The sequence below is a fragment of the Oryzias latipes genome, chromosome 18 (assembly GCF_002234675.1).
Source record: "Oryzias latipes chromosome 18, ASM223467v1".
In the NCBI taxonomy this organism is placed as follows: domain Eukaryota; kingdom Metazoa; phylum Chordata; class Actinopteri; order Beloniformes; family Adrianichthyidae; genus Oryzias; species Oryzias latipes.
The window spans coordinates 18,932,833-18,959,165 of record NC_019876.2 but is presented as its reverse complement, the minus strand read 5'-3'; the positions used below and the strand labels follow the sequence as shown (position 1 = coordinate 18,959,165).

General features: G+C 39.2%; 1 protein-coding gene across 6 annotated transcripts in view; it reads left to right on the top strand.

The window, feature by feature from the left end:
* The window catches only part of clcn3 (chloride voltage-gated channel 3), a 50,953-nt gene that overhangs the window by 7,185 nt on the left and 17,435 nt on the right, over positions 1–26,333 (top strand). For 3 of the 6 annotated variants that reach the window (XM_023949077.1, XM_023949078.1, XM_023949079.1), the window contains exons 2-3: positions 6,640–6,821; positions 25,912–26,072. In XM_023949077.1, coding sequence (XP_023804845.1) covers positions 6,659–6,821; positions 25,912–26,072 — 324 coding nt within the window. In that variant the 5' untranslated portion in view covers positions 6,640–6,658. Of the gene's footprint in view, positions 1–6,639; positions 6,822–12,844; positions 13,057–17,260; positions 17,562–25,911; positions 26,073–26,333 lie in introns of those variants that run through there. The other 3 variants (XM_011487593.3, XM_011487592.3, XM_004079856.4) reach the window with 3 other exon arrangements.

Below are 26,333 nucleotides of genomic sequence, written 5' to 3'. Positions count from 1 at the left end.
AACAGATCTCCTTGTGCGCTGTCAATCTCATGACCCAATGCATCATGGGACATGTAGTGCATAAAACGGCTGGAGATCGGTTTTCGGAGCTTCATTGTTTTGTTCACTTGTTCCACGGTCTGATACCGGATTCTGTGCAAAGCTACACCGCTAAAGACGAGCTTTAGCTGGTATTTTTGTTAGAACTGAGCGACTTTACGAGCTAAATCGGGACAAGGAAGTGAAGACTTTAACCACTTCTGATTGGTCAGACTGATGACATGTGATTAAGCTCCCCAAGAATGATTGGTGGAGACAGTTAAAGGGACGGGACTTTTCCAAACTACAGCCGAAGGTGCAGCTGAATCGCGGTACTGTACCGTCATTCTTATCAAAATGTCTTTAATAAAATAAAATAAACGCAAAGAAAATGTATTTTACATCTTTTATATTCCTAACTACTCAGTGTTTTATCAGGGCCTGTTTGGATGAACACTGGATGACTGTTTGGATGAACACTCCTGGAGATGGGAAATGTTTTTAGATCAGTTAATGAGGACAATTTCCCACGGCACACTTGACCATCTCCCACGGCACACTAGTGTGCCGCGGCACACTGGTTGAAAAACACTGCTCTAAACTACTGCAGTGTTTTTCTGCTGACAGTTCTCTCAGTTTTAGAGAAGTTTCCTTCTATATGGAGGAAACACCCACTTCTCTTTTTTTAAAGGTTTTTAGCATGTTTCTAAAGTAAAGGTACAGTAAGACAAAGCCGTCCCACTTAAAAAGATGAGTTTGGTCTGTAATGTTCGTCATAGATACACTTCAACTGTGAGAGACAGAGAAAAAAGAAATCCAGGAAATCACATTGTTGGATTTTTAAAGTATGTACTTGTAAAACGGAGTAGAAAATACATATTCAGTCAAAAGCAAAAGTTCACCTCTATACTTTGTAATGTAATATTGATTGCCATTGACAGATGTCAAATGTTTGTTGTGCAATTAACAACTTAATTGGCAATTCAGGCTTGGAATTTGAAAAAACATTTTGCAATTTACAATTCAATATTAAAAAGTCTCAACAAAGGGGATGAAAGAACACATTTTTAAGCAGTCTGTTGAAGGATATTTATACAGTATGCTTAAAATGAATCCAGCTAGATCTAAACAAAGTAATTCACATGTGCTTACATATTTACACAACATCACAAAAGATGCATACAGGAAGCCATATAAGCAGCCTACCATATCTAATCTTAGACTTGGATGCTAAAAAACATTAACTTTAGGTGCATCCGATTTTTAAGGTGTGACCGATTTAAAGCAAAACAAAATGAAAACCATTGTGAAACTGGTATTTTCTAAATATAAAAAATAAATGTGAATCCACTGTTTGCATCTGTATTATCTGCATGCGTGAAACATTCAAGAGTCTGTCACCGCATATTATGCAGAGCGGCTTCTGGTACGTGGGATCAACTGTCTCAATAAATACGTAGGTAAAAGAAGACTCCTAGTTTAGTCTGTAAATAGCAGCTTTATATTTCTTTGAAGTTGAAGGCTCTTCTTGGATTTCCTCACTGACTCTTTTCTCCCAGAAGAAACTTTCCAACTATGTTTCATTGTTTGATTTTAATTAGCTTTTTAGCTTTGGGGTACTAGCTTAGAATAGCCGTTTTGAGTAACGGGACCAAGGCGAATGACTTGACATCGTCAAGAGTGAGTTATAGACTGATGTGGTGAATAGAATCCATTAATTTTCCAAAGTAAAATTTTCTTCACTATCAGAAAATAAACAAAATAGAAATGATCTAAGTTGGCGTATTTCTTTTTTCTGTCGGTGGCTGGGGGTTGGGGACCACTGTCTTAAAAGACACTGCAGCCCTAAAGATGTGCTCCAAAAATAAATAACTGTTTAAGAGCTGCAACAAGTTCAGTCGTAGTCATAAACATAGAAGCTAATTCATTAGCAGATAGCACATTTTCTTCTCTAACCTCAGACACCAAATTAGTTATTGGTTAGTAGAGTCTTTCATATTTTTAACTGGTCGATCAAAGGAAGTTAAGGCTGGATTTAGCTAATTTAGGAAGGTGGTGGGCCCTGCCATGATGAGTCTTGACAGTTTTGCATTTCAATTTGAACTTTGACACACACAGCGCGATGCTATTCAAATACAAATACATTACACCAGGGGGGTGCTGTTTTGCAATTTCATTTGATTTTTGGCACAAAAATAAATAAAATGCAATAGATTTGAAGTTACTTTATGAGTTTAAAGAAAACAATGTTATGAAATGTAATTTTTTAATATTTTATAGTAAACTGCTAAATACATTTTCAAAATTAGAGGTCAAGTTGGATATTTAATTTAAAATTTTGAAATTGTCATATTTTATTGTTAAATTCTTAATTGCGAAATATATTTTCATATCCCAGGCATGATTTGCATATTGAATTGTCAGTTGAGAATTGCATATTATTTTGAATTTTGACTCAAAAAAAGATTCCATACTTTTTTTTTCTATTCCTCAATGCAGTTCTTCTCAAATGCTGTGTGGTTTTGTGGCTGTTCCTGGGAAACACAGACTTTAAACTCCCTTAATTCCTATTGGACTAAGGTCCAGAGACTGGCTTGACTACGCCAGAACCTTGGACCTTATGCAGCCACTCCTTTGTTGCCAGGGTGATGTGTTTGTGGTCATTAGCTGTGTCTACATGAACGAAAGTAATAGAATAAATGCCTGATCCAAATAAAAATGCATCGTGTAAACACGCCGTTCGGAATAGTCTGCCCCGATAAGACCTGTACGGATCAAAATTTCTTTCTGATCGAGATAGGTGGGTTATGGCGATTGTTGATCCGATCGTGATGCATATACCGTATTTTCCGGACTATAAGTCGCTGCGGAGTATAAGTCGCACCAGCCCAAAAATGCATTATAAAGTAGAAAGAAAAAACACAGATAAGTCGCACTGGACTATAAGTTGCATTTTGACGGGAAATTTATTTGACAAAATCTGAGACCAAGATATAATAACTTGCACAAACTCATCTGTTACAATCATAGCAGACTGTTTATCTCATAATTTCACAATAATTCTTTCTCATACTTATTTATCTATTCCTTTCATGAAGCATCATTGGCCAACTAATACTCTGTTTTCATCCTGTATTTGTAGAAACAGTTGTCATTTTTATTGCATTTCTGAATCTATGAAATCATTGGAAAATAGAATATTATGTTTTTAGCCTTCAAGATCCTAAAAAAAGGTTTGCTGATTCTCTGAGTCACTTAACATACTCTTAACACTTAACATACCTCATACATCAAATTGACCCAGGAACATCATCTCTGTTCCTCACAAATGAACATAACAGGAGGGTTAACAATGTATTTATTTCAATTTATTTCTAATATAAGTCGCTGCGGAGTATAAGTCACACCCCTTCCCAAACTATGAAAAAAAGGGCGACTTATAGTCCGGAAAATACGATAAACAGTTTATGCTGATTCTGGCTCAGTACTGCGCTGGTTTTACGTCATGCGTAGATGGTGTGGCGCTCCAGACAAGGCTTTGGACTACAAACAAGACGAGCGAAGCGTGTCTCTGAGCAAATCAGCCAGACTCGTAGCTTCGTGTTTCCGGGGCGGGGAGGGTGCTTTGTAACGGTGTGGGGTCCGTAGGAGGCTTGGGACCGCAGTTTGTCTGGCTGGTCTGCTAGGTAAATGTTTGTTATAATCTGATAAAGTTTTTCTACACAGTTCAATTCTAATCAGATCTTTGATCCGATCAAATATAATTTGCACATGTAAACACAGCTATTGTCATGCTGCAAAATCCAGCCTCAATGCTCTTACTGATGGAAGGAGATTTTAGGCCTAAAGGCCCGTACACACCGGGACGAATATTCGCCAGGCGTTATTCGCCAGCGTTTTTCGCCACGTTTTTTGTGTTCACACCCAGGCCATTTTCGCTGACGATGAGCCGAGCGAACATGCAATTTGATTCCCTGACATTAGATGGCGCTTAATGTAAACAGAAATACTCCTGTACACAAGGTGGCGCTGCGCAACTTTACGCTTCTTAAAGTCGCTTTTCCCTCAGAAGAAGAGAGCAAGTATTTACGCGCTTGTCAGAATCATACAAAGAAAACATGAATATTTCAAGCACCAGTTGCTCCAACTGGTGCTTGGTTCGGGGATATTTTAGAATATCCGTCATTATTTCTTCGCTGCTGTGTAGACGCTACTCGGCGTCCATCTTCTTCGCTGGTATGTGTGTTCAGCAAGGCAGTTTTGTGTTTGAGCGCCCCCAAGTTGTGTTTTACTGTAACTTCAGAAGCTCCAGACACGTGTGCAAAAGCGCCATTCTCATTGGTCGAATAGATTTCGACGCGATGCGTCGAAAAAAAAAACGAACCCAAGGCGTTTTTTTTTTTTTGACGCTTCGACGCGTGGCGTTTTTTCGCGTCGGTGTGCACACTCTCATTGGTGCCCTTTGTTTAGTCACGAGGCGTTAAGCGTCGGCGAAATTCGTCCCGGTGTGAACGGGCCTTTAGTCTCAGCCTTCATGGCTCCATTCATCCCTTCCTATATGTGGATCAGTCGTGCCCTGCGACAGACTGGCGACCTGTCCAGGGTGGATCCTGCCTTCGCCCAACAGTAGCCGGGACAGGCCCCAGCAACCCCGTGACCTCAAAAGGGATAATGCCAGTTAAGAAAATAGATGGATGGATGGATCAGTCATCCTGTCCTCTTTGCAGAAAAGCAGCCCGAAGCCATGATGTTTCTACCACCATGCTTCACAGTGGGTATGGTGTTCTTGGGGTGCAGTTCAGAATTCTTCCCCCTCTAAATGTGGTGAGTGGCGTTTCTATTAGAGTTCTATTTGGGTCTTATGACATTCTCTCTGGCAGAAATTCTCCCATTCTTCTCCCTGGTGTCCTCAGACAACGCTTTGGTTTTGGTCATGGTTGGTTTTGGTCATGGTGACGAGGTTACAGTCCGACTGTTTAAGGGTGTAGACATGTGCCTTTTTTTTTCTTTTTTTTTTTTTTTTTACAAATAACCAGTTCAAACAGGTGACATTAATATGAGTAACAAGTGGAGTATAGAAGAACTTCTTTGGAAGAAGTCGCAGGCCTGGAAGGAACAGAATTCGTGCTTTTTTTGTAGGAGCTAAATATTTATTTTCTGCACCAGCATTCTCTCCTTGATTCTTTTTTTTATATTCCGTCTATCACAATTAAATTGTATCAATGATGAACAAACTCATCTTTGTCAATGGGTTCCCTTCTCATGATCCATTGTGTAATTGACTACGAAATATTACTGTTCCCCTGTATCAATGTAAATGTGTTACCTTTTATATTTTTTCCTCTATGAAAGCTTGAATGCTTAAGGATTTTTGTGAAATGTCCCTTGTCATTGGAACAGTTGTATTGTATTGTGAGTATTGCTTTTGAAAGGGTCTTTTAATGTCAGAACTGTATAGTGATTAGATTGGGTGCAGTTTTCTGCATGTCCAATAGGGTGTGTCCTTTGAGAGGAAATGGCATTTCTTCTTGTTGAACAAGTAGTTTTTGCTTTTCTGGATGTTATTTTTGTGATTTCTATTTAAAATTATAAATTACAGCAATTTAGAAGAAAGTTGAACATTTTAGAAAGTATTCCTTTCTAATATTGTTTAAGGTGGAATGTCTGAGTGGATTAAAACAATTATAAAACAGTGCAGAAAATAATAATTACAATTATTAAATAATAAATAAATACACCAATTATAGAATATTGTAAGACTCCCTCTCCTTTTTCTCAAGACCCTGCAAAAATTTACAAAATTGCCTGTAGTTTCTCAAGTCTACTAAAAACAGATTAGATGAAGGGAAGACTAGATGACAATACAAGGAAAGATTAACATCAGATTATTGAACTGGGTAATGTGTAAAGGCCATGTCACACAGCCATTACGTACATTTTGTGCATGTTGCACAGATGAAAACTGTCATATGGCGTGAATATACATGGGAAAGTGAGAAAAGTTGTGGTCTTTATGTGAAAATTTCCCAGATGAATCATGAATAAACTATGTTAAAACCACGGAAGTACACATAAACCACGCAAAGAATACAAATCATTGTAGAACATGAGCCATTTTCGATGTTCGCTATTTACATCCAATTCATTAGTGATGTGTGCGTCAGGAACATAATTTTAACGTGATATGTGCGCCGTATATACGATATAAAAGTTATACATGCATGAAAAGTCTGTTAGACACATGTGGACATACATGGAACGGTTGTGGAAAGCCACAAATTTGCGTATGCATCTTGCAAGAATCATGCATGATGGCATAGGTTTTACGTAATAATTGCATATAAACTACATAAAATACGCGTAAACTGTGCAATTTTCAACTGACCAAAAATTTTCACCAGCTCAAACCAAATTCACGTAAAAACCTGTTAGCTAAAATCCTCTACGGACATCTGTGCACATCAATGAATGATGAACTCAAGAAACACTTTTGAATTACGTCATCTTTACTATCTGCTTAACTGTGTATTTTCCCAATTTACCAGTCTGTATACCTGTTACTTTCTTTACCTTGTCTACTCTGTGTCTGTATCTTCACCTGTATTCTTGCTCGTCTTTTAGGGGAACGGTGAGTTGCTAAATGGAGTCGGAGCAGTTGTACCAAAGAGGATACTGCAGAAACAGCTACAACAGCATTGCCAGTGCCAGCAGCGACGAAGAGTTGTTGGATGGAGCTGGTGTTATCATGGACTTCCACACCACAGAGGATGACAATCTTTTAGATGGAGACGCTACTTCCCCAGGTAAGACGCAAACATATCTTTGTATTTGAGCTTTTGTTTCATGCCTTAAGCATAAAGAACCCTTAAATCTTGCTCTACAAGAAGAACTTTCTTGAACCCCCAGTAATTTACAAAGTTTCAAATTAAGGTGGGGTATATTAATTACTATTAGCAGGGATATTATACAGATTCTTGCATTGATATTTATAAGGCTATGTGCATTTTAGCTTTCTCGAATAACTGTGAGATCTTTTTATAAATGTATCATTTTTTTTATTTTTATTTAACGTGCACACAGTTTACATGCTTGCCCAAATTAAAACACACATTCTGTAATTCATCTCTTGCATTTTTACCACTACCTCTACCCCACTGCCCATTCTACAAAATGTACCTAGAATTTGCACCAGCAGCATTAAAGGTATTGATTGGTTGTTGTAAGGCAGGGGTGCTCATTACGTCGATCGCGATCAACCGGTTGATCTTCAAGGACATCAGGGTAGATCGCGGGTCAGAGAAGATTAAAGAAAAAAAAAAAAAAAGAAAAAAAAAGCATTTCTAAAAAATCAGCCAGCCAATCAAAATCCTCACCGAGAAGTATGGGACTTGATTGACATGCAGAACGGCCAATCGGAAATCCTCTGATGCATACGTCACTGCAGACGTGTCTTTAAATTCACTGAGCGCAAACTCTTTCTGCCCCGGGGCACATCATGTCCCCGGCAGAAGACCACTACAGACAACCGGATTGTTTATTGAAGCCGCCCCGCGTGTCTCCTCCTGCTATCAGCTCTGCAGGTCTCGCCCGATAAATACGAGCTCATTAAGGAAGCTGTTTTGTCAGAGGCACGCGCTTCTGTACGGAGCCAGCAGGGCCTTGGAAAGGCCATGCTCTCCCCATTGCACAGTTTACAGCAGAGCATGACATACAATAGTTGCTGCTTTCTGTGTTTGTAATAAAACGCCTCACATCTTAATACAAAAGTATCTTTGTGTAATCTCACTGTGCAGTTTTTAATCATCAGTACACAAACAATAATGTTCAAATAAACAATGTAACTACTAAACATAAATAACAAACAGTTACTAATATTATTTAATTTATTTATATATATATATATATATATATATAAAAAAAAAAAACTTGCCCCTATCACCCTTTCGTGGGTGGTTTCTCACTCAAGCTCGGGTCCTCTACCAGAGGCCTGGGAGCTTGAGGGTTCTGCGCAGTATCTTAGCTGTTCCTAGCACTGCGCTTTTCTGGATTGAGATGTCTGAGATCTTTCCAGGTATCTGTTGCAGCCACTCCTCCAGCTTGGGGGTTACTGCCCCGAGTGCTCCAATTACCACAGGCACCACTGTCACCTTCACTTTCCAGGCTTTCTCCAGTTCTTCTCTGAGTCCCTGGTATTTCTCCAGTTTCTCATGTTCCTTCTTCCTGATGTTCCCATCGCTTGGCACTGCCACATCCACCACAACGGCTTTCCTCTGTTCTTTATCCACCACTACAATGTCTGGTTGGTTCGCCATTACCATCCTATCAGTCTGGATCTGGAAGTCCCACAGGATAGCGGCTGGGTAGCTCAGTTGGTAAGGTACAGGACTGTCACGCAGGAAACCTTGGTTCGATTCCCAGGGGCGGAATGAACAATATAATGGCAATGGTAAATGGGGGCAATTACCATAACAATGGAAATGGGGCAATTACCATAACAATGGCGAGCAATTAACATCACCCAGTGAGGGTCCTTGGGCAAGACCCTTTACGCTACAGCCTACCTCACAAACATGAGAGACAATGAACCACATGTCATGCCGGCTCAGACGTCGCCCGGCCATACAAGGTCTGCGTCAGGTGCTGGGGGACCAGAGCACTCTGATGGAAAGTGAGCTACTGGAACAAGACGGAAATGGACTAGATATATATATATATATATATATATATATATATATATATATATATATATATATATATATATATATATATATTAGGGTTGTGCCGATGGGTGACTGAGATCCCGATGGAGAGACATCATCGTGATGCCACGCCCCCGCCACGTTGCGAGTCGACACCATAAGCCGCGGTTACATGTGCAAAATGTCTTGATGGGATCAATGGTCGGATTAGAATCCAACCGTGTTCATGGGCCCAGAAATTTTTTTTCAGAATATAAAAAACGTTCACTAAGGTCACACTTTCGGTCGGAATAAATCATTCGCACATGCGCAGTAGGGTTTGAAAAGAGGAAGGGGATATAAATTCCGCCGAGCGCCTTTTGTTTTTCAAACTTTATTGAATGTAACAATTCAATACAAAACAATGTTAAACAGCGCCAAGCGGCTATATACATTGACATGTCAGCTCGGTAATATACGAGACGATCTTTTAAACGTGCTTTTAATAGTGTTACGGTTATTATGAAACACCTGTTCGCTCATCATTTGAATTTTAATCCGTGTGGTCAGTGCTTTTTCTGAACGAAACCAGGATTAGCAGTATGCTAACACGGGCTAACAACATTAGCTTTGGGAGGCGCTGCATCCTGGCTGCACGTAAACATGTGGGAATAACATCAGCCTTTATTTAGTCGGGACACGACTGGAAACACAAATCGACGTGATTGTTTGAATGTTTTCTAAGCGACATTTCTGCTTTGAAGCTCAAACCGCTGTGTGTGCTGACGATCCAAGCTCTTCTCAGACACACACTTTTAGACCCGGTTCTGAGTTCGGTAGCTCGTACCCCTAGAGCTGCGGGACGGATCGCAGTCTTAAATCTCCCACACATACCGGTCATGTAACAAAACACCCCTTCCATCAAACACAAAGCTGTAAGTCCGCGCTCCGCCGGTCCACTTGACTAGTTAAGTGCGGGATACGCCATACATTGTTTTATCAAAAATAAAACAAACTAAAGGCATATGTATGAATACCATAATTCCATATCTTATGAAGAAATGTTTTGATATGAAAACAACTTTCCCCAGTGGACAATTGGCACCTATATCTGCTCCGCCAGACGGACACACTGACGAGAATATCAGTTTTGGACATTATTTCGTTCTGTTAACTATATTATTTATGAGGAGGAATTGCACAAAAGGCCAATATTGCAGAACATATTTCACTTTTCTTTCTGCAAATATGTGTTCATTTGAATTTCTGTTGTAATTTTCGTTTGATTTTTTTTTTTTTTGTTTGTTTCACTGCTGATCGATCAAACGGGTGTTCGTGTAGGCCGTTAATTGTAAGACTTGCTTTGTGAAGTCTTCATGTTATTTATGAGAGGAAGTATTATCATTTTCACTTTCACGTGTTTCTTCCATCTGCCGACGGTGTCGCCGTTTCTCATTTCACCCGTTTTTGTGAGTACGCCTTGCGTGAAAGACCGCACATTTTCCCGTCAAGTTTGCTTTTTATAAATATCAACTACTGCGTAGAGAGTGGCGTACGCCTTCTTTTGTGCGTACGCAACGTTTATAAATGAGGCCCCTGCTCTCTACTCTGAGCTGCTGTTAACCTGCCATTTCTGAGGCTGGGGACTCGGATGAACTTATCCTCTGCAGCAGAGGTGACTCTTGGTCTTCCTTTCCTGGAGCGGTCCACATGTGAGCCAGTTTCTTTGTAGCGCTTGATGATTTTTGTGACTGCACTTGGGGACACTTCCAAAGTTTTCCCAATTTTTCGGACTGACTGACCTTCATTTCTTAAAGTAATGATGGCCACTCGTTTTTCTTTACTTAGTTGCTTTTTTCTTGCCATAATCCAAGTTCTAGCAGTCTATTCAGTATGACTATCAGCAGAAGTCAGGTATCCACCTGACTTGTGCACAATACAACTGATGGTCCCAACCCCATTTATAAAGCAAAAGATCACACTTCTTAAACCTGACAGGGCACACCTGTGAAGTGAAAAACATTTCAGGTGACTACGTCTTGAAGCTCATCAAGGGAATGCCATGAGTGTGCAAAGCAGTAATCGAGGCAAAAGGTGGCTACTATGAAGGACCTAGAATATGATATTTTCAGTTGTTTCACATTTTTCTGTTATGTATATAGTTCCACATGTGTTAATTCACAATTGTGATGCCTTCAGTGTGAATCTACAATTTTTATAGTCATGAAAATAAAGAAAACTATTTGAATGAGGTGTGTCCAAACTTTTGGTCTGTACTGTATGCGTTTGCCAAGTGACAACCCTTTAACTTCCAGATTAACCCTAATGCAAGCAGGGTTTGGTTTAGTCAGTCTAATTTTAAGTAGTCTGCTTTTTGAACAAATCTTGCCCTCTTTGGTTAGATTCAATATTTGTGACAACTGTATTGGGGGGAATTTTCATGTATAACATTATTTCAATTCAACAGTTGTTCACAAACCTTTGACAGAGATTTTGATTATAATTATCATGCCTGTGCACACACAAATAATGGGTGGAATCCGGTGTGTTTTTGGTGGAAAACAGAAAACCATGCGGGATGTTGGGCCCTATATTTAGAAATAGAGAAGTGAAATGTGCTGTGAAAGTCACTGCTACATGATCCTGCACGGAGCCTTATGTTAATATTGCTGACTTAAGAGTTTGAGTTTACTTAAACTTTGAATCAAAGAGATGTTTTGTGAATAAAATAGAATCCATTTTGCGATTACAAATGGTTTATGAACAATTATGCAAACAAGTGGAGAGCACATCTAATGGAAAATCTGTTTTCTGAGAAAAGGCTTTGGAATATTAGTAGGACTTTTTTATTATTGATCTAAAAATTAAATAATTTGTTTTAGGATGGTTTATATACCCACTTTTATGAAAATTTTGTTTTTAACATGTTCTTGTGGCATTTTTCTGATGATTGAGAGCACATATAAATAAAATTAAGCTTAAAATTGCATTTCTAATTATTTCTTTATTTAAAATTGTTGTAAAGCGCTTCAAGCTGTGCAAAGTATGAGAAGTGCGTTTTATAAATAAAGTTTGATTGTATCAGGAGTAGACAAAAAAATGTTAGAAACGGATCTTATTTGTGATGAAGAAAAAAGGCTGGGTGGGCCACAAGCTCCCTGCTCTGAGCTCTCAGGAATGAGTTGGGGAAGGGGGATGGGGTTGCTCCGCACCAACAGTCCCACCCAGAGGTGAATCTCTAATGAACTACTGCCGCTCTGCAGAAACTGTCCTACTATAGGAAATGACACAGGTTTTTTGATTATAGCTAAAACTGCATAATCATAATTAAAAGACCACTGGGAACACTTTTAAAGTAGCCCAAAAGATCTTCAGAGTGGGTCTTTAAGTATTTGAAAATATACCGTAGACCATATGCAACAAGGCAAAGAAAAGGCATGTGAGATTATTAAAAATTCTCTCTGTCTCATCTGTGCGCTTTTAACGAGTTTCAGTGGAGCCTAAATGTTACTAATGTAATATTGTAAAAAAAGTAATTAAATAAATGTTTGAATGAAAGTGGTTAATTTTTAACTCTTGTAGCTGGGGATTTTATTTTAAGACAAAATCTAAGAATATAAAATTTATTTAATTGCTTTTCATCTGAATATCTATTGTAAAGGCCATTGATGTGATGTTTGGAAGAGTTAGAAAATTTACAGCTGTGAGGCTGAGTAAACCTGTAAATACAACAATAATTTAGAAAATATGATTTACTATGTCATATTCAGTATGGTTATGGTGCATACAGTTGTATGTTTTTGTCATATTCAGTATTGTTATGGGGCATACAGTTGTATGTTTTTGTATGAGTCTGGCTGCAAAAACCTGAATGTGTTTGGGCATGGCCCTTCCAGAAGTTTAACTAAACCAGTTTGACTACCAGCTGGTTTAAATATGTGTCTGCCAGGAAGTCTCTGAATGAACTCGCCACCTTTGAGCTCCGCCGTCCATCTCAGTCTACTTGGGTTATTTTGACGGTGTGGCAATGGGGTGTGTTTTTTGGAAACTTGGTAATCCCTCCTCCAAGCATAGAGTGCAAAATGACCAGAGGCTGGTTCACGCTTTAGTCACATGCAGTTGTGCACTGACGGGTTTGGCTGGCTGAGGAGTACAAAAGGAAACTGCATATCTTAAGTTAGAAGAAAGTCTGCTTCCTTCTTAAAACAGCATTAAATGCAGATAGTCATTTTACTTTTAACCAAACTTCCCTGTCGTTTCACTGCTTTGATGGAATTTCTTGTATAAGGAGGTGAAAAACTGAGTCTTACTGTGTGAGATTATGCGTGTCACTGCTTACCATAAGGAACAGCAATAAAAGGTAAGAGAAAATAAACTTTTTTTGCGTTTTACAGTTAAACCACTCTTCAAGTAAAGCATGGGAAAGGTAAGTCGTGTGAAAAGAACCTGGCTTAACTTTTGTGTTTCATATAAAAACATGTAATTATATGTAAAGTCTCTGAAAGACTTTCAAGAATTAGTAGACATTGTGTTCTGTTTAAGGGCTACACCTTTTTAAATGCAAGTTTGACTGAGAATTTTTGAATTTTGATTCCAAAAAAAGGGACTACTACAACATTTATCCTGGAATGTCATCCAGGAAACTACCACAGGTGGTCACGTATTTGCTTTTTAATAAATGAAACATTTTCTGTTAATCTTCTACCAAGTTTAATTGGGGAAAATACTGCTGGAGTTTATTTTTTTCTTTAATATTCAATAAATAATATTTCTGACCTTAAACTGAGATAACCACTTACTTTTTGGGACATATGTGAAACTACTGGATAACATTAAGGATAATTTTCAGTTTAGTGTTAAATTCAATATTTATTTTGAAAAGAAAAAAAAATACTTTTGTTTAAATAAGGCTATTTGTCTTTGCAAATGTGTAGGTGGATATTTACAGAACCCCAAGCATCTGAAACCAAGAGAAATGAGCAGAAACACACCTGCAACTATCATCAGGATGCATGTTGCATAATTAGTGTGTCAATTCTCAACAGTGATGCCCGAGACGGGGGGCTGGAACCTTCAGCACTAAAAGAGCCATTTGGTCCAGTTTATTACAGACCAAATCCCAATGAGAGCCACAAAGTCCCACTTTGCTGTTTAGAAAAATACAATCATATTTTTATGGCAATTAAGTCATTCATTTATATAGTGGTGGACAAAATTGTTGGTACACCTCAGTAAAAGAAAGAAAGTCCACATTGCTCACTGAAATGACTTGAAATGCTCAAAAGTAACAATAAATTAAAATTTATTGAAAATTAAATAATCAAAATCAGCCATTACTTTTAAAGTGTTGATTAACAGAATTATTAAAAAAAACAAACTAATGAAATAGGGCTGGACAAAAATGATGGTACATCCTTAAAAGACTGAGAACTAATTGCCCAGGGGGTCATGATGAACTCAGGTATGTCTTTTAATTGACATCACAGCTGTTTTCAAACCCATAATCAGTCAGTCTGTCTATTTAAAGGGAGAAAAATAGTCACGTTGCTGTTTGATGAAAAGGTGTGTACCACACTGAACATAGGCAACAGAAAGCCAGGGAGAGAATTGTCCCAGGACATTAGAAACAAAATTATAGACAAACATCTTAAAGGTAAAGGCCATAAAACCATCTCTAAGCAGCTTGAAGTTCCTTTGACGACAGTGGCACATATTATTCAGAAGTTTAAGACCCACGGGACAGTAGCCTACCTCCCTTGACGTGGCTGGAAGAGGAAAATTGATGACAAATTGAGGAGATTGGAACTGTAACCAAAGAGCCCAGAACAACCTCCAAAGACATTAAAGGTGAACTCTTAGATCAAGGTACATCAGGATCATTTGTCGTTGTTTGAGCCAGAGTGGACTTCATGGCAGACGACCAAGGAGGACACCACTGTTGAAAGGAAATCATAGAAAAGCCAGACTGGAATTTGCAAAAATGCATGTTGACAAGCCACAACGCTTCTGGGAAAATGTCTTTTAGATAGATGAGACAAAACTGGAGCTTTTTGGTAAGGCACATTAGCTCTATGTTCGTACAGTAGACTCAAAATGAAGCATACAACCAAAAGAACACTGTCCCTACTGTGAAACATGGAGGAGGCTTAGTTCTGTTTTGAGGCTACTTTGCTGCATCTGGCAAAGGGTGTCTTGAAGTTGTGCAAGGTCAAAAGAAATCTCAAGATTATCAAAGCATTGTGGATAGAAATGTGCTGCCTAGTGTCAGAAAGCTTGGTCTCAGTTGCAGGTCATGGGTCTTCCAACAGGACAACGATCCAAAACACACAGCCAAAAACCCCCAAGAATGGCTAAGAGAAAAGCGTTGGACTATTCTGAAGTGGCCTTCTATGAGCCCAGATCTGAATCGCATTGAACATCTGTGGAAGGAGCTGAAACATGCCATTTGGAGAAGACACCCGTCAAACCTGAGACAACTGGAGCAGTTTACTCATGAGGAGTGGGCCAAAATACCTGTGGACAGGTGCAGAAGGCTCATTGACAAATACAGAAACTGTTCAATTGCAGTGAGTGCCACAAAAGGTTGTGCAACAAAATATTAAGTTACCATCATTTTTGTCCAGCCCTATTTCATTAGGTTTTTTTTTAAATAATTAGGTTAATCAACAACTCAAAAGTATTGGCTGATTTTGATTATTTAATTTTCAATAAATTTTAATTTAATGTTACTTTTGAACGTTTCAAGTCATTTCAGTGAGCATTGTGGACTTTCTTTCTTTAATGGAGGGGTACCAACAATTTTGTCCACCACTGTAACATGTAGTGTTTAAACATTTGCAGTAATGTATTTATAACAGTTTTATATTTCTATTAAATAGCTTTTGACCACAGCTGATGCAAGTTTCATTCAAAATAAAATGTATACTGTGTCAAATAAGATCCTGCTGCAGTAGATTTGCAATTACACTTTAAGAACTTTGTTTCTGAACAGCAACTAGACATAAGGTAAGAAAATAAGTGTAGCTAATTGCAATTATAAACCATTCTAACAACAGAACAAACTTTATTCCCTTGGTTTTGCTTTGTTATCTTGTCGTGCATTTTGGAGGACTGCTAAAGCTCTGTGATTCTTGATTTAGTTACATGGTAGTTAAGAAAAAAAGTTAATTTTTACTCAAGTAAGATCACCTCAGTCTAAAAATGTGAAAATAACTGACAAAACTTAATTAACAAATATTTCATTTAGTCAAAGGGCCACAGTGGAAGAATAAAAGAGCCGTATGCGGCTCTGGAGCCTTAGGTTGCAGACCCTTGCCCTGGTAAGTGCGTTAGTTTATCTCTAGGGGAAATAAGAAAGGCAGATTCTGTAGTCCTGGCAGAGTGTTCATAAATAGTAATCCTACTTTAAGGGTGTATTCAGACTGGAAAAATCAGTTGGTTTGGACCCAGTTCAATTAATTTGTTCCAGATAAAGTCCTGAACCTTGCGTTTGGGCTGTATTGAGACTTTCCTGTTTTGGACAAAAGCTTCTAAGCAAAACCACATGACTAAAGATCTCTTCAGTCATTGGTCAGGAATTACGAGGGTGGGGCAAAGTAACAAGAGGAAGAAATTATGGAAGCCCTGCGCTTTGCAATCCTTGTTGAGATAGTTCATTCAAACTTTATATTTTGCAGACCAATTTTAAACGTCTATCAACGTCAGGCTCAACATTTTTTTACTCGCTTTTTTGGTTTGGTGGTTACTGGCAAGAAGACTGCTAAGAAAGTTTGCTGATAAGTGTTTATGACTTATAGATTGTCGGAAACTGTGAAAAGCAATGGACATCATGTTAAAAGTTGTTTTGATGAGCCTGCATTCATCTGACCAAATTTCAATGAGTTGCTGTGTCTCATCATTGAGGTGTTATGGCATTGTTTTAAGATAATTCGGTTAAGGCACTACAGGGAAGTGTAGGAAGCATTTCAGCGGTGTTAAAATAAATGTTCTAACAAATAAACAGTTGGACCCTTTTTCTGGGTGATTACACGTGGGGTCAATGTTGTTTTAAATGTCTGCTCTCCAAAGCTAACTGTAAGAAATTAAGGTGTTGTTTTGCCTTCATGATCTGTGGCTTTACCGTAAATTAATTTTATTTTGAAAATACAAAGGAAACAAAAGTTTCTTTGACTTGGCAGTGATATTATAAATCCCTTTTCAGATCTGTTTAGTTATGACTTTTTATCCCAAAAAATATTTGAATAATCAATTTTACAGCTCAACTTAAACTATATATATAGATATATATATATATCTATATATATATAGATATATATATATATATAGATATAGATATATAGATATATATAGATATATAGATAGATATAGATATATAGATAGATATATATTAAAAAGATGAACAGACACTTGTGACTTGCTTTACAGGTTAATAAAGGCAGAGCTTCAAATAGTCCCTTAGCAATGGTAGCAAGCAGAGTGGACCGTCTTTCTGTGTGCGCGCTTGTATTAGATGACGTCATGAACTCTTGTAGTCAGCTGCTGCAGTGGAGAGCGAGGGAGGGGGAGGACTGTGAGCTCGCACAAGTATTTTTCCGCTCGCGCATTTACACAAACACGCACGCACACACACACACACACACACACATAAACACACACTCTCGCTGTTACACAGCGCTGCTTGTCTTCCACTGGTAAACATGGCAGCGAATGGCACACGCAGTAAACCGAGCCCTGCGAAACGTAGCTTATTTTAGCTTAGCTTCCCTGTGACTGTCAACATGGAAGAAGAGGACGCGGCGGCTGACCCCTACCTACCCTACGACGGGGGAGGGGACACCATTCCCTTGCAGGAGATTCCTAGGCGAGGTACGCCACGTCTCCTCTTCTCCTTCTGCTTCCGATTGCGTCCTTACCTCACGCTGCTCTGATGACAGAGGCCTTTTCGTCTTGTACTGCGAGTGTTTGCTAACATTTATGGCAGGAAGACGAGGAGCAGCCACCTCCACAGCTGATAAACAAATGGAAATTGGAGGACCAGTATGGATTAAAGTTGATTTGTGAGGGAAATTGACTCATTTTCCCAATCATCTGTACAGTGTGTTGATCATTAACCAGCTGTGTGTGTCAAAGATAAGTCAATTTCAAGTGCACCTTTAGCCTGCATACTGACAGTGAATAAAGATGACATTAGAGTAAAAGCTTGAACAGGAGAAGGATGCAGACGCTTTTAATGTCCGAGATGATGGCTGCGTGGCACCTGTTGGTGGGATTTAGGATGTTGTAATACATTACACCACATGGGGCACAGGATGGTTTGGCATCCTTTCATTTATACATATATGAGTGCAATCAGTACTTTGAGTTTTATCTGCATCCTTATGTGACATTTAAGGATCTCCTCTTTCAGTACATCTGTTGCCCCAATTCTTGTTTTAGGTTTTATAAAGAGCATGCAAAGACGATGCATGGCAGGCACAACCTTTAATGTTTACTATATATAGAGGGTTCAGCATGTGAATTCTTCTAAATGTTATATTTTTCCAAAAATGTTTTCATTTTCTTTCCTGAATGTAGGCATTTTTCTATTCTCTACCAATTAAATGGCATCAGGCGGATTAATGGATTTTACTTGTAGTAACATGTTTACATATTTAGAGACAAAACCTTATTAAATGCAGCCTTAGAGGTGTGTAACATGTTTGTTGGAACATTGAAAAGTTGCTTCAGTGCACAGGTGAGTTTTATTAGTACACCGCAGACTTGTACATTGTCACTGAGTTTGTGACGAGATATCTGGTTGCAGCTAATGCCTTAGTTAGAACTGCCCTTACACGTGGATACAGCCTGAGGGGGAAAAATGGGCAAACCTGGGACACATGCCACACATGAAGTTTTAAGACTGAGACCACAGTGTGGACCTGTAGATCGAAAATGTTCATTTTTTTATGGGAATGCTGCGGGCGGCAGGTTGTAGTGACCACTTAAGGTGAGTAAGGAGCCAGTACACGCACCTTACTAATGACAAGAATGCATCTTAAGGACACCACACGACAGCATCATCCGTTCATTATTTGTCTGTGTAGCTTACGTTAACCTTACATGTACTTCACAATACCATTACCACAACAATGGCACATTCCGTGTTTATGACGCCCCTTAAGGTGGCCGCACAACCCTCAAGGGAACGGCGAGACACAACTGTGCTCACCTTAAGATGCTTCTGTCTATACCCTCCATGGGCCCAGACAACCCAAAAACCTGCAGCACCCATACGGGTCTACCCCTGTACTGGTGCTGCAGGTTTTTGGGTTGTGTGGATGCAACTGACTAATTGATTGATGTTGAACACAGATTTGGAGTTATTACAGTCTAAAGGAAAATAAATGTTGAAAGTCTCTAAGACTGCGATACATTTATGCCAGCCCTTCAAGTAACTGATTCTTTTGACATTACTTCAACTCTCAACAGCTGGGTCAGTTAATGATCACATGACGGCGGAGCACTCTGGTCCAACTCTGCTGATCAAGGGTGTCTTACTCTACCTCTAAACCTCCCTGATCTGCTTTACTCGACATGATGGAGGATTTATGAGGACGATGCATGTGTGCTTTGTTAACTAAATATAGTAGAAGCCCAACACTGATTCAGCTGGGCGAGACACTTTTGAAGTCATCCATCACATGAACAGAATTGACAGTGCAACTAGAATGAGTGAAATGAAACAGTTCTCTTTAATTTAATGTTAGAGAGTCAGTAAGCCTACACGTATTCTAATGTGGCTATTTGCACTAATCCAGGATTAATAGAATTGCAAAGTTACTGTTCTTATACACATAATTTGCTTCAACAGCAGAGGCTTTGGTATATTTGATCCTTTTTTCTTCTTTAGTTTCTGTCAAATGAAGCTTTTGAATGCCTTAGTGTTTTGGTTCTTGTGGGTGTTTAGTAAATAATTATTTCTCATTTTAAAAGACAGTTTAGGCTTCTAAAAACATTTGTAGCACCAATATTTGAAACTTGCCTATTGTTATTGGAGTTTGTGGTCAACTTTTGCGGTTTAGCCGTCATGATGATTAGATTTCGCTAGGAATCAGTCATAAACAAGAAAAGACAGTCAATTAAACTACCGACTCAGCCTAACAAGGTAACATTTTCATCCCAGTTTAAGTTTCTGATCTTATGCCACTTGCTCAAACTTTAGTCTGTTTCTTCATGTTTTAATTATGATTAAGTTGTTCATTCATTCATTTTCTACCGTTTTATCCCTTTTGGGGCCTTATCACGGGGCTGCCGGAGCCTATCCCGGCCACTTGTGGCCAAAGACACCCTGGACTAGGGTTGGGCGATGTCCCTTAAATTGGCCGTTGACGATGTTTGCTGTCAACCATCGGGATGGACGATGATATCGTCGTGGGGGGGGCTATTTTTGATATTTCGGTCTTATATAATTGCTATTCGTTATTTTACTTTATTACTTTATTTATTTTATTTCCCAACTAATGACTCATCCGCGATTATCCAGTATAAACTGAGGGAAGTGACTTTAACAAAAAAAGTAACAAACAAACTAGAAAAGAAATGGTCCGCTCCCGCACTTAACTAGTCAAGTGGACCGGCGGAGCGCGGACTTACAGCTTTGTGTTTGAGTGGAAGGGGGGGGGGGGGTGCTTTGTTACATGAGCGGTATGTGGGAAATTTAGAACTGCGATCCGTTCCGCAGCTCTAGGGGAACGGGCTACCGAACTCAGAACCGGGTCTAAAAGTGTGTGTCTGAGCAGAGGATCGTGAGCACACACACAGCGCTTTGGGGCGGTGTAAGCTTCAAAGCAGAAAGGCCGCTCAGTCCTTAGAAAACATTCAAACAATCACGTGGATTTGTGTTTCGAGTCGTGTCCCGACTAAATAAAGGCTGATGTTATTCCCACATGTTTACATGCAGCCAAGATGCAGATTACAGCACCACCCAAAGCTAATGCTGTTAGCCAGTGTTACCATTCTGCTAATTCTGGCTTCTTTCCGGCTCCGTTTTTCAACAAAAAAAGCAATGACCACACGGATTAAAAATAAAATGATGAGCGAACAGGCGTTTCATAATAATCGTAACATTATTAAAAGCACGTTTAGAAGATCGTCTTGTATATTACCGAGCTGACATGTCAATGTATAAAGCCGCTCGGCAACATTGTTTTGTATTGAATTGTTACGTTCAATAAAGTTTGAGAAAAAAATAGCTGCTCGGGGGAACTGATATCCGCTTCCGGTTTTTCAAATCCTACTGCGCATGTGTGAATGATTTATTCCGACCGAAAGTGTGACCCATGTGAACGTTTGTTATATTCTGAAAACATTTTTCTGGAACCATGTACACGGTTGGATTCTAATCCGACCATTGATCCGGTCAAGATATTTTTCACATGTAACCGCGGCTTATGGTGTCGACTCGCAGCGTGGCGGGGGCGTGGCATCACGATGGTGGTCTCTCCATCGGGATGTCAGTCACCCATCACGATAGACGATGGTATCGTCCATCGGCACAACCCTACCCTGGACTGTTCGCCAGTCTGTCGCAGGGCCACAATCACACACCCATTCACTCTCACAACCACACCTAGGGACAATTTAGAGTTGCCAATTGACCAATGAAGCATGTTTTTGGACAGTGGGAGGAAGCCGGAGACCCCGGAGAAAACCCACGCATGCATGGGAAGAAACATGCTAACTCCACACAGAAAGGTCCTCCGTTGATGTACTGGTTCAGGTTCCCCAGCTGGGACTTGAACCAGGGGCCTTCTTGCTGTGAGGCAAGAGCGCAAACCACTGTTCCACCATGCAGCTTATCAAGTTGTTTTTAGCCTAAATAAAAAAAAAAACTGTCACTTTCTATGACATAGTTTCTGCACAGCAGCAGGAGGTCATTAGAAAATTCACCCCTGAGTTGTGGCGCATATTGTTGGCGCAGAACTAAATTTCTCCTCTTTTCCCACTATTCTTTTGTCTACACTCTCCCGCTAGCTTACAGTCCCTCAGTCCCGGTGCAACAAAAATGGCGAGCAATATTGGAGCTATCCGGCTGTACAGTTTGGAGCCAGATGCCAGCTCAGACGAGGAAAACAGACATATATGGATCTAGTCGTTCTGCAAGTGAATAAATCAGAATCAGAAAGGAGCAGAGCAGCGAACTAGTGACTTGCCAATTGTAGTTTGTACATAACAACTACAAGCTTTTTCTAATGGCATTTTTCGTCTGCTGCCGATTCACCACAATTTGAATAAAGAAATGCTCTTTCCCAGCCATGCCCGCCCGTATGTCAAAGTGTCCTTGGACAAGACACTGAACCCCACATTGCTCCTGGTGGTTATAGGTTGGTGCCAGTTTTTGGCAGCGGAGCCGCCATTAGTGTGTGCATGAGTGATTGGGATTATGACTGTACAGCAGTTTGAGCCTTCAAGGAAGGTAATAAAGTGCTATATGATTATATGTCATTTACACCATTAAACTAAAAAAGTACTATCAACTGATCAGGAAGTTATTTAGTACTGAATAGATTTTGACTAATACAATTTACAATCCATACCTGGATAGCAAGATTTATTTTCCATTTCTTTTTCATTTAATCACAATATCTTCAAAATAACCAAAATATTTTTATTGTCTAAAAAATATCAACTCAACATCCATGTGAATCATGAGATTTTTAACCATTTAGTTTAACTAATTTACACGTACTTAAAGTAAGTGAAAATTATTTACACTTACTTTAAGTGTAAAGTTTGTTCCGCTTGTTTTTGTCCTGATGATGAAGCAACTTAAAGTTTACACTGAAATTATTTAAATAAAAAATCCTAAGTGTGGGGATTAAACGTTGACTAATAATTGTATGTAATTCTGTTTTATTTCTACAGTAAGGGCCACTGAACCAACAGAAATGAAAAAGTTCAGGAGCCTTCAGGACTAGATCACCAAACACACTATTAGTCCAAAAAAAATATCTGTTACAGACCCATATAATGTTTCAAATATATCACATGTCTGATAGCAAAAGAACTAGGAACTTATTAGACCCAAATCATTCTGACTATTTACTATGCTCTTTTTGCATACACAAAAACTTATGCAAATGGTTAACCTTTTGCACTTGACTAACTGGTTTGCATCTGTAGAAGGGCAGAATAGTACATAAAATCAATTTTGTCAGTTTGCCATTGATGAATATACTATAAGTTCTTCTTGCAGAAAGCTTGAGTGGAGCAGATGCAAATCAATTTAGCACACAATGGATCAAATGCAAAGGAAGATTGCTGTCTTTGTTTTTATGAATACAAATCATATTTTTTCATTTATGTTTCGCATGTCCGATAGCAAGCATGGCAGGGAAAACCGGCAGTTTTACGAAAAAATTGTTTCATGCCAAGAAAGGTAACAAAAAGAGTGCATCTTTTCAGCTTAAGTAAATGCTATCTCTCGCTTTAAAATGCGAGAGAGATTTTTTTTCCAAACATAGACTGTAACGCATCCATGTAGAAGTTTTTGTGCTTTTGGAAGAGTTGAGGGTTGATTTCAGAAAAATTCACGGACTTATCATCCTATCTTGCCAATGTCACAGTTTTACCTTGGACTTATTTTTGTGCTCAGCTCACTCATGTCCTTCATATTTCCTGCGCTCTCCTTGCTCTTCAAGCTGCGTTCTGGGGCAGCTGGCATTGACCATCTTTACAACCACCTTTTAAACCAGGATCCGGGTAAATTCTCAATTCTGATTGGCTGCCTGGTGTCGATAAAAAGTTATATACCACGGTGATAACCGCACGCCTAAAAAAGAAGTTCTGGTCACATAGCAAGAAGTGTGCATCATCAGAATTAACTCACTTTGCTGAAGCAACCGTTCGACGCTAGGCGGACCGATGCTTCAGTTTTCCACAGCGTGTTACTGTAATGTGACAACGCGCCGCTCATGCAGCACCGACCTTAACTGCAGCGGCGAAGGAAAGTGATATATATGCTGAACATCTCGATGGGTTAAATAAAGCATCAGTTCAGAGAGATAATTCGTTCTAAATTCGTTTTTGTCCTGATGTTGAAGTAAAAGTTTGTTTTAAAGAAGCCAGGGCATTGATATAGAACATTTAAGCTATGTGACCCGAACTTATTTTTTAGGTGTGCATTATCACTTTTTAATCCACACCCAGCAGCCAATCACAATCGAGAATTCACCCGGACTGTGGAATGTGTTATAAACTTTTTAAACATGCCGTAATGCTGTATACTTATCTAGCGCTTTTTTACCTTCCTCGAAGGCCCAAAGCGCTTTACAGTCACAGACCCATTCATCCATTCACACACACATTCACACACTGGCAGCGGCTCTGCTGCAGAACACAGTGGTGCCTACCTTCCACCAGAGGCAAGGTGGGGTTCAGTGTCTTGCCCACTACAGTCTTGACCACTTGCCCACTTGACACTTCAACACATGGGCAGGCAAGGCGGGAATCAAACCTGCAGTCTTCCGAACAGTGGTCAACCGCCCTAACACTGCACCACGGCCGCAAATAAAGCTAGATCCTTTGGCAAAATAAACCATTTTTTAATTTGAGCCATATTCATAGTTTAGCTAATAGGCCTCTTTAGCGTATTAACCATATCACAGGACATATAGACTGCCACTTTGCCAGACCTGGTTTATATGAATAGGGGACATGTTTCCTGTGCATTGTTATCTCTATATGATTGGGGCATTGTCATCTGTCTTGACTTGCTTTAGTAGAGTCGGCCTTAACCTTGGAAACACAATATGTATATTATATCATTGTAAGTGTAGATGAGTTTTTAAATGGGTTATAACAAGAGATGCTTGATGTTACTTTTACTTTTGTCTCTTAGTCTAATACCGAACAAAAGTTTGCGTAAAACTCTTTGTGTTGTCAGAAGTGGGAGCTTTGACTGTGTCAATATTTTCAAATAATCACCAGATGGTTTCTTACTGATTTTTACTATCAAACTTTGATCAGATTGCATCATGGGATTTCTGGTAGTAAAGCTGCAGAAATAGGCTTCACCTAAACTGAGTATTCTTGATGATTTCTGTTGATGATGGTGGGATTTACCATACCCACAATCATTCTTTAAGTTACCCCATTTTCTTGTCCCAAATGAAGGGCAAAACGGGCAAATACTGTGGTCTAGAAAGGACTCTGAAGGCATTGTAACAAAAAGTGGATAAATGTTGCACCTAAATAATCATATTTGAGGGTGCTCATACTCCACTGTGTGTTGTTAAAGAGATTTCACATGACTACAGCATAATCCAAGGCGGTGCAGGATATTTTCCTCTTGCATAAATTTGGTACTGAATGCAGTCATGTGTCAAAGAAAGCATTAATTTTTACAGTTTGGGGGTTTTATATAATGAAAAAGAGTAGAGTAAAATGTTCTCTTTCAACTTCCATAAGAACGGAGGGCAATTGCATAAAAGTTTGGTTGATGAAATTCAGATATCATTTTGGTCAAAGATAGGATGAAGTCCTGTGGTTAATATTTGTTTACAATGAAGCAATTTTTGCATTATTTTAATCCAGATGCTTTTATTTACAAGTGACTTCAATTTATTAATTTGGAAGTAAAAACCTTTTATTTGTAGATTTAAAATACTGATTACATCTATGAAACTGTACAGCCCTCTTTTGTGCCCACAATTAAGGAGCAACCCTGATCTTGCAGGTCATTGGCCATCTCTGTATCACTTGTGAATGCTCTTGTTGGAGGTTCTTTGTCTTTATTTTTGTCACTGTTACATATGTCATAGAAAAATGTCCTTGGAAGAGGTTTTCATTAGGAATCCACCACCAGAAATGTGGCCAAAATAGGAATGTTTTCTTTATTGATCTTTAAAGCTCACTTTCATGATTTTTTTTTTACTTTTGTGGTTCTTAATGCTGGGCCTGTCTAAGGCCGATGTGTGAATATCTGACTTTGCATTTAGCTGATTTAGAGGTGATAATGTTCAATATATCAACCATAAGGTTGTAATGTTGTGGATAAAATGTGGTTTCCCTCCTAGAGATCAGCTTTAAGTATTACAAATGTGTGGGTTTCTTGAGATGGGTGACATCGTATGAGATGTTTCAAATAAAGGAACCCTCCAAAAATGTGGTGAATTGAAATTACAGTATAAATTCCTGAAATCGTCAGTTTTTTCATTAATTTTAATTTTCCCTTTAGGATCTAATTACGCCATGTCTAATGGGGGCGGAGCCGCCAGTAGCTCCACTCACCTGTTGGACTTCCTGGAGGAGCCTATCCCTGGCGTGGGAACCTACGACGACTTCCACACCATTGACTGGGTCAGAGAGAAGTGCAAAGATCGTGAGAGACATCGAAAGGTGAGGACACAGAAAATCTCCACATGCTCCACATGCTCCACATGCTCTAGCTCTGTAGAACCAAATGTCCTCACAGGACAGCAAAATGTTTCATCAGGAAAGGCTTTACTACCTCGACGCAGCTTCAGTTCCCCTTTCAAGTTTAATGTGGGACAGAATGTTGCAAAAAGAATGGAGGATGTAGGAACTTCCATGTTAATACATTCACCCCAATCTGCAGAATTTAGCAGACGTCTCATTTCCTGTTCACAAAGCTTTTGT